We start from the raw sequence: 8,428 nt of genomic DNA on the forward strand, positions 1-8,428 counted from the left end.
AGATGCTTAGCTGTCCCAAGAATGCCAGCAGGGATGTCATTCAATGTTTTGTTGTTTGTTGTGTTCTGTGTTGATCTGATGAGTACTGTGGGCATACTATGTCTGTACCAGAATGGGTAGTGACACATTTGGACTGCCCCCAGTACATCCTTGGATGTACACAAACAATGCATTTTCACTGTATATTTTGCTATACACATGGTATATCCCGAATCTTCCATTAAAAGTTTTGACCATATCAGCTTCTAACACTGATTCCCATTTCCAGCTTGTCCAGCTATCTACCTGGTTTTTTTTTGTTCAATCATCATGAACAAATAATTCTGGAACTTATTTGAACAAAACACCCAAAGTACAAAATGTTTTCCCTTTAAGTCAAAATGAATTGATCAGGTTTATTCCAGTCTTTCTGTATTGAAAATCATATTATATCTTACCTGCACGGCAGACCAATAATCAGTGATTATAGGCTTTTGGGTAAATTCATAACAAAAGAGCTCCATTTTTTCGCCAGAATATGGAGGTCCTTCATTTAATATTACTGCAAAGGAAGACATAATGAAATATTATAAATTCCTGAAAATTTTTCAATGATAAGCAACAAAATTAAAATTGAAATATTGTGCCATTATATTCCTCCATTCCTTTTTGAGCGCATATAAAATGTTAACACCACTTTTGATGAAATCTTGGATTAATGTTCAAATGTACACACTTATAAGCCTACTGCTACTGAGCAAAGCTTAATTTTAGTCAAAAGCTGAAAATTCTCTGAATACTCAGCAGATCAGGCAGCATCTGTAGAAAGAGTAAAGGAGTTAACATTTCAGAATGATGACCCTTCAGCAGAAAACAGGAAAGAAAGAAAAAAATTAGTTAATTGTTCACATGTAACACTGGTTTGTATTTTTCTCCCTCTCCATTAGCATACCATGCCCTGCTATTTGCAACATATCACACTTCTTGTCACCCCTAATCACCTCATTGCCAACCCATCCGCATAGCAACACTAGCCTAAACCCACCACAGATATATCTTTGCCCTGTCTACTTATCTCTCCTTTTCTACAACTTAAAACTACCACTCTTTTCTCTCTTTCTCTATTCTGACAAATGGCCTCTGACTTGAAGCTTAAACTCAATTGTTCTTCCTGCCTCACAGGCCTTATTTTACAGCTTTTCCTGCTTTCATTCAAGGTTTTTAGTATCTGCAGTTCTTGTTTGACTTTCATGATTTCTTTGATTCAAACATTCAAAGAGAAAAGAAGTCTAAATTTCTTTTATTTTTTGCTTGCCAAGCTTGCACTACCAAATAATATGCAAAAGCTCTAGCTTGACTTCATTGGCCACCATTCCTATTCTTCCTCAACTGTAACCCAACAATGTTTTGTACCAACCAGGCAATTGGTACTTAGTACACTTCTGAATGGAATGATTTTCATTTTCCTGGGTTCAAGAGAGCACATAATAAGGGTGGTATCCACCAATGGATCTCAAGCCTTCCAAAACTGCATGCTGAGAGATCAGCCTCAAAAACATTCCCTGTGTCTACTTAAATAGCATTACTTTCTCCTACCTAAAACTATTCCATATTAGTCTGCAGAATAGAAATCTGTCAAGAATCATATAGGTCCTTCGATCTTCAAACGGGTCAACCCTAGTTACAAATAGGTTCCATGTTTACAAGTCTATTTTATCCATCAATTGGAAAATATACCAAATCACACAATAACTCCACGGTATTGCAAATGAATGTTATTGATGAGGGTCAATTAAGGAGAACATTTATTGTCTTCATGGTTTCAATAAGACTGAAGTGTCATGCAATTTAACATTTCCGATTGCAATATTATTGTACAGTTTACAGAGTAACTCTCAAGTGGCCTCTCACAGATAACTGTGTTTTGAAGAGGCAATGATGACTTATAACTGGGGAGATTTCATACAAGCAGATGTTTCCAAGACTAGTTTTTGTTTAAATTTAATAATGATTATGACAGCTCATTTTATGTAAGGGATGTCCATAATTTAGGTATTCAGAACCCACATAGGACCTGTACTTAGAAAATAGTGAAACTACCCTTCCCACCTCCTTATTCTGGCTTCTTCCCCCTTCACTTTCAGTCCTGATGAAGGGTCTCCGCCTGAAACATCGACTGTTTATTCCCCTCTATAGTTGATGCCTGACGTTCTGAATTACTCCAGCATTTTGCATGTGTACTGTTCAAGATTTCCAGCATTTGCTGAAATTCTTGTGCTTATATTTTCTGCAGTAGAAATGAATACTTTCAATAACTTGAAAAGCATGATATTATTTTGAACATTGTAATCAACTATATAAAGAATTGTTTCCACTTTTCTGACCATCAAACTCTCAGGTTATGCACAGTCTCACTAAATGTCTGCAAAAGTTGCCTAATATCACCCCAGCTTCAATGTGGCAATTGTCTTCCCATCCTGTGTTGTCTTTAAGTAACAACAACAATGTGTAACTACAGAGATTTTTTTTATAGGCCTGACCAATTCCTACCTAAGTATTGTCTGGACTTTATTAAATGTAAAAATAAATGAATTGTTTTATATTTTCTCCACTCCTAAATGCACCGCTTTCTTTTGCAGTTAGATCAACAATTATCTGACGACAGAAAGTGAACATCAAAGCTTTGAGCCCAACATCTGTAATTGTACTCCCATGCTTACAGCATCACAGATCAAACCTATGCAGAAACAAATTGATGGGAATCTAAAGCAACTACAAATTTTAAACTATGAAGATGTAGCCAATTATACAAAAATGGCAAAAGAATATTTCCTTGAAGTGCAAAACATGCAAAAATCCTTCAACCTTAACTAAGAAAAGCCTTACATCCATTATGCAAAAGCAGAAACAGATCACACTAAGTACCTCAGCTTGTGCTGGTGTACAAGCAAGAAACTTACATTTAGAGGGGCCTGTTTACAGCATATTCCTATCACACAGGACATTGGAAGATGCGGAATTAAAAAAAAAGGAACGTGCTAGATCAAAATGTGAAAGGCTCGATTAAATTCAGTTCCTGCAACTATGTTTCCAAAATCACTAATATATAAAACAATAATAATCTCTGGAAAGATAACCGAACGCGGAACAGACTGTGCCAAGTTGTGCATGTGCATGAAGGGGGAGGGTATTTGGAGAGGACACACTGGCTGCTGTTGTGCGGATCTCAGTGCATTGGAGTACATGACTTGTGTGCAGTTAGCGGCCCGAATTTGCTGCTGCTCGGAGTGAATGAGTCGCTGATCGGTGCAGTCTGCAGCAGTCCTGGAGCATGAAAGAGCTCCGAGCAGCAGCGAAACCGGGGATTTACCTGGGATCAGTTTGCCTCTTTCTTCTTCCGCGCTGGCCTGCCGGTGGGCGAAGGCAGCACACAGTAACACGGCGAGGATATTGTCGAGCCGTTGCATTTTGCCCGCGGCGACACGGGGAGAAAGCGGGAGTGGAGACGCTTCCAGTTCGCGCTCTCGGTCCAGAAGTGCACGGCTTCCGCACACACTCGCGGGATCCGGTCTTCCTCTTCCGCGTTCATTCCATCCCCACTTCCCCTTCTCAAAATTCCGCCCTCCCTCACCCCTATTCCGACCCCATCCACTCTTGGCCACCTCCCCCGCGTCCCACCCACACCTGCCCACCACCTTCCCCACGTCCGCCCCCACCCTCACATTCCTGCTCACCTCCCCGCGTCCTCCTACCCACTTCACCTGCATCCTCCCTCCCTTTGTCCCCACTCCCTATCATTCCCTCTCTCTACTCCACCCCCCACCCCGTCAATCCCATCTTTATTATTCTTCCCACCCTCGGTTTTCTATCGCCTTTTGCTTTTCACCCTTTCATTGTCAGCTTCTCTTTTCTGGGCCCCTCACACCATTGATATTTCTGTACTCTTGATTTATCCCCAGCCCCTAGTTCCTTCCCCTAACTCCCTCTGGTTTTACCCTCCCCACTTCTTCCTAGTCTGGTTACCTCCCCTCACCCCCACAAATATTCCTGCTCCCCTTCCCATGATTTCTCCCCAATTTTCCTTCCTACTCCCTCTTTCTTCTACTCTCTTTTCTCTCAGACTCCTGTAGTTTTGTGTGTTGAATATCCTAGTGACCAGGAGCTCTTTCTTCAGGCAGTGGTAAGACAGAAGTAGCACCTTCAAGACCTGGAATTTGTTGACCATGCTTGACTTATCACAGAATAAAGTAATACTGCACAGTTACAACTTTTAAAGTGGTTGAGCACCATGGAGAATGGGAAAATGGATTTACTGGATATGGGGGTTGGGGACTGACGTTCATGGGTTCAAACTCAATTAGATATTTCCTCTGCCTAAAATCAAAATGGCCTGGGAGCAGGATTTAAATGTCTCCTTATCTGAGGAGAGCTGGGATTCAGTTCTCAAATCGGTTAACTCAACCTCTCTTTGTGCTCGCCACTGCCTTTTACAGTTTAAGATTGTTCATAGAGCCCATTTGTCTAAATCTAAACTATCTTGATTCTACCCCAGCATTAGTCTGCTCTGTGATAAATGCAAGAGGGGCGTGGCCTCTCTCATCCATATGTACTGGTTCTGTCCTAGCTTGGAGAAATTATGGAAAGATGTCTTCACTACGTTATCGTGTATTCTGAATCAGCACCTAGAACCAAACCCCTTAATTGCTCTGTTTGGTTTTTGGGGCGAGACAGATTTATGTCTGGGTCCGACCAAATGCTGAATATTATCCTTTGCCTCGCTCCTGGCTAGACGCTTGATCCTCCTCAGATAGAGAGATGTTGCCCCGCCCACTCATGCTCAATGGCTTAACGACATCATGGCCTGTTTGGACCTCGAAAAAATTCATTATTCAGTTCTCAATTCGGATCTAAAGTTCCATAAGGTCTGGGGACCTTTTATCGAGTACTTTCATAACCTTCCTCTTGACTAGGGTTTTTTTTTCTCTTTTTGGTCCCTTGCTTTCAGCTTTTTTTTTCTGGTAGAAGGCATTATTACCCTCTGTTGCTGAGTGTATTCACAGTCTGGGAGTTTGGCTGTCCTGACTTATACTCTCTATATTGTGTTGTGGTTGGTCTGGAGTTGCTGTTGTTTTTTTCTTGTGTTGTGGGGCTTGGGGAGGACACTAAGTTTACTTGTCTTTAATTCAGGTGCTTTTTTTTGCTAAATTCTCTTCCTTTGTAGCATATTGTTATTGTATGCTTAATTTTGCACTGTTTTAATGTTCCTCATTGGGATTTGGGGTTTTTAATTTGTAACATGTTTTGAAAAACTAATAAAAAAAATTTTTTAAAAAAAGATATTTCCTCTGCCGCATTTGGGATTTGCACAGGTTGGGAATGTGAGTTGGTCACACTGCAGTTTAAGGATCTAAGGAAAGATAGGGAATAGGTGTGACCAACAGGAAGAGTAGTAGCAGGAAGGTAGTACAGGAGTCTCCTGCAGTCATCTCCCTCCAAAGCAGATATACCGCTTTGGAGTCTGTTGGGGGAGATGGCTCATCAGGTGAAGGCAGCAGTAGCTAGGATCATGGCACTGTGGGTGGCTCTGCTGCAGAAGAGAGCAAGAAAAAGTGTGGCGGAGCTGTTGTGGTAGTGGACTCCATGGTAAGGGGAATAGAGAGGAGCTTCTGTGGCCATAAATGGGACTCCCGTATGGTGTGTTGCCTCCCTGGTGCAAGGGTCAGAGATGTCTTGGAGAGGCTGCAGGGCATTCTGAAAGGGGAGGGTGAGCAGCCAGCTGTCGTTTTGCATGTAGGTACTAACGATATAGGAAGAAAGTGCAATGAGGTCCTACAAGCTGAATCTAGGGAGCTAGGAGATAAAAGAGTAGGACATCAAAGGTAATAATCTCAGGATTATTATTGGTGCCATGTGCTAGCCAGAGTTGGAATAGCAGGATAGCTAGAATGAATACATGGCTTGAGCGGTGGTGCAGGAGGGAGGGTTTCAGATTCTTGGGGCATTGGAACTGCTTCTGGGGGAGGTGGGACTGGTACTGTCCAGACTGTCTACATCTGGGCAGGGCCGGGATCAATGTCCTAGGGAGATTGTTTGCTAGTGCTGTTGGGGAGGTTTTATACTAATGGCAGGGGGATGGGAACCCACACAGAAAAGGAGAGGAAGTGATACAGAAACCAAAGCTAGAGTTAGTGAAGAAAAAAGTAAGAATAGAGTGCATAAAAGTAAAAAGCAAAAATCGCATAAGTCTCTAGATTCTAAAAGGACAATTGGTATAAGGGCACTTTATGTAAATGCCTATAGTATTAAAAACAAGGTTAGTGAATTTGTGGCATAGATCAGTACCAAGGCATATGATTTAGTAGCCATTACAGAAACCTGGTTGCAAATTAGAGATGACTGGGAATTAAATATCCAAGGGTATCAGGTAACATGGAAAGATAGGCAGGAAGGCAGAGGAGGTGGAGTGGCGCTCTTAATTAAGGATGAGAGCAGGGCGATTGTGAGACACGATATAAGATCTACAGAGCAGAATGTTGAGTTCATCTGGGTAGAGATTAAGAATAGCAAAGGGAAAAAATCACTGGTGGGTGTTGTCTATAGGCCACCTAATAAAAATATTGCAGTGGCAGAGGCGATTAACCAGGAAATAACTGAGGCTTGTAAGAACGGAACGGCAGTTGCCATGGAGGATTTTAACTTCCACATAGATTGGGTGAATCAGGTTGGTCAAAGAAGTCTTGAGGAGGACTTCATCTGTGATGGCTTTCTTGAGCAGCATGTTAGTGAACCTACAAGGGAAAATGTTATCTTAGATCTAGTCCTATGCAATGACAAGCTAAGATTAACGATCTTGTAGTCAGGGATCCTCTTTGAAAGAGTAATCATAGTATGATTGAGTTTTGCACAGATGGAGGATGAAATAGTTAGATCTAAAACTAATGTATTATGCTTGAACAAGGGAGACTACAACAGGATGAGGGAGAAGTTGGCTAATGTGGACTGGAAGCACAGGCTATTTGGTAGGACATTTGAGGAACAGTGGAATACTTTGAAAGAGATTTTTCACAGTGCTCAATAAAAGTATATTCCAGTCAAAAGTAAGGACAGTAAGTGTGGGAAGAGCCAGCCCTGGATAACTAAGGAAATCAAATTAGTATCAAATTAAAAGCTCATGTACAAAGTCACAAAGAGTAGTGGGAGACTGGAGGATTGGGAAAACTTTAAAAAGCAACAAAGAACAGCTAAACAAGAAATAAAGAAAGGTAAGATAGAGTATGAAAGTAAATTAGCACAAAATATAAAAACAGATAGAAAAAGTTTTTATAAATATATAAAGCGGAAGAGTGTAGTTAAAGTCAATGTAGTTGGAAGATGAGAAGGGGAAATTGATATTGGGTGATAAGGAAATGGCTGAGGCATTGAACAACTATTTTGCATTCGTCTTCACGGTGGAGGGCACATCTAATATCCCAAAGAATGACATTATGGACGAAATGGAAGGTGAGGACCTTGATCAAATCACTGTCACTAAAGAGATAGTGATGAGCAAACTAAAGGGCCTGAAGGTAGGTAAGTCCCCTGGTCCTGATGGGATGCATCCCAGGGTGCTGAGGGAATTGGTGGAGGTTATAGTAGACGCGTTGGTAAACATTTACCAAGACTCTCTAGACTCTGGGCAGGTCTTGGCGGATTGGAAGACAGCAAATGTCATGCCACTTTTTAAAAAAGGATGTAGGCAAAAGACAGGCAACTATAGGCCAGTTAGCTTTACATCTGTAGTTGGGAAAATGCTTGAAGCTGTCATTAAGGAAGAAATAGCAAAACATTTAGAAAGGAATGGTTCCATTAGATAGACAGCATGGATTCAGAAAAGGCAGGCCCTATTTGACAAACTTACTGGAGTTCTTTGTGGATATAATGAGTGCAGTGGATAGAGGGAAACAGGTGGATGTCGTATACTTGGATTTTCAGAAGGCGTTCAATAAGGTGCCGCACAAGAGCCTTGTAAATAAGATACAGATACATGGAGTCGGAGGAAGTGTATTGGCATGGATAGTGGATTGGTTAACCAAAAGAAGGCAGAGAGTTGGATGGGTTGGTTCTGGGCCCGCAGCTGTTTACCATTTACGTTGATGATTTGGAAGAGGGGACTGAGTGTAGTGTAGCAAAATTTGCTGATTATTCTAAATTGAGTGGAAAAGCAAATTATATAGAGGATGTGGAGAGTCTGCAGGGGGATATAGATAGGTTAAGTGAGTGAGCCAAGATCTGGTAGATGGAATACAACGTTGGTAAATGCGGGATCATCCACCTTGGAAGGAATAATAGAAGAGCAGATTATTATTTAAATGGTGAAAGATTGCAACATGCTGTTGTGCAGAGGGACTTGGGTGTGCTTGTGCATGAATCGCAAAAAGTTTGCTTGCAGGTACAACAGGTTGTTAAGAAG

General features: G+C 41.4%; 1 protein-coding gene across 1 annotated transcript in view; it reads right to left on the minus strand.

The window, feature by feature from the left end:
• The window catches only part of LOC132393595 (nuclear envelope integral membrane protein 1-like), a 38,809-nt gene extending 35,063 nt beyond the window's left edge, over nt 1-3,746 (minus strand). The window contains exons 1-2 of the mRNA XM_059969050.1: nt 3,350-3,746; nt 438-541 (exon numbers count right to left, since the gene is read on the minus strand). Coding sequence (XP_059825033.1) covers nt 438-541; nt 3,350-3,746 — 501 coding nt within the window. The remainder of the gene's footprint in view (nt 1-437; nt 542-3,349) is intronic.
• Nucleotides 3,747-8,428: the final 4,682 nt, after the last annotated feature.

Source organism: Hypanus sabinus, chromosome 4 (genome assembly GCF_030144855.1).
Source record: "Hypanus sabinus isolate sHypSab1 chromosome 4, sHypSab1.hap1, whole genome shotgun sequence".
NCBI classification, from domain to species: Eukaryota; Metazoa; Chordata; class Chondrichthyes; order Myliobatiformes; family Dasyatidae; genus Hypanus; species Hypanus sabinus.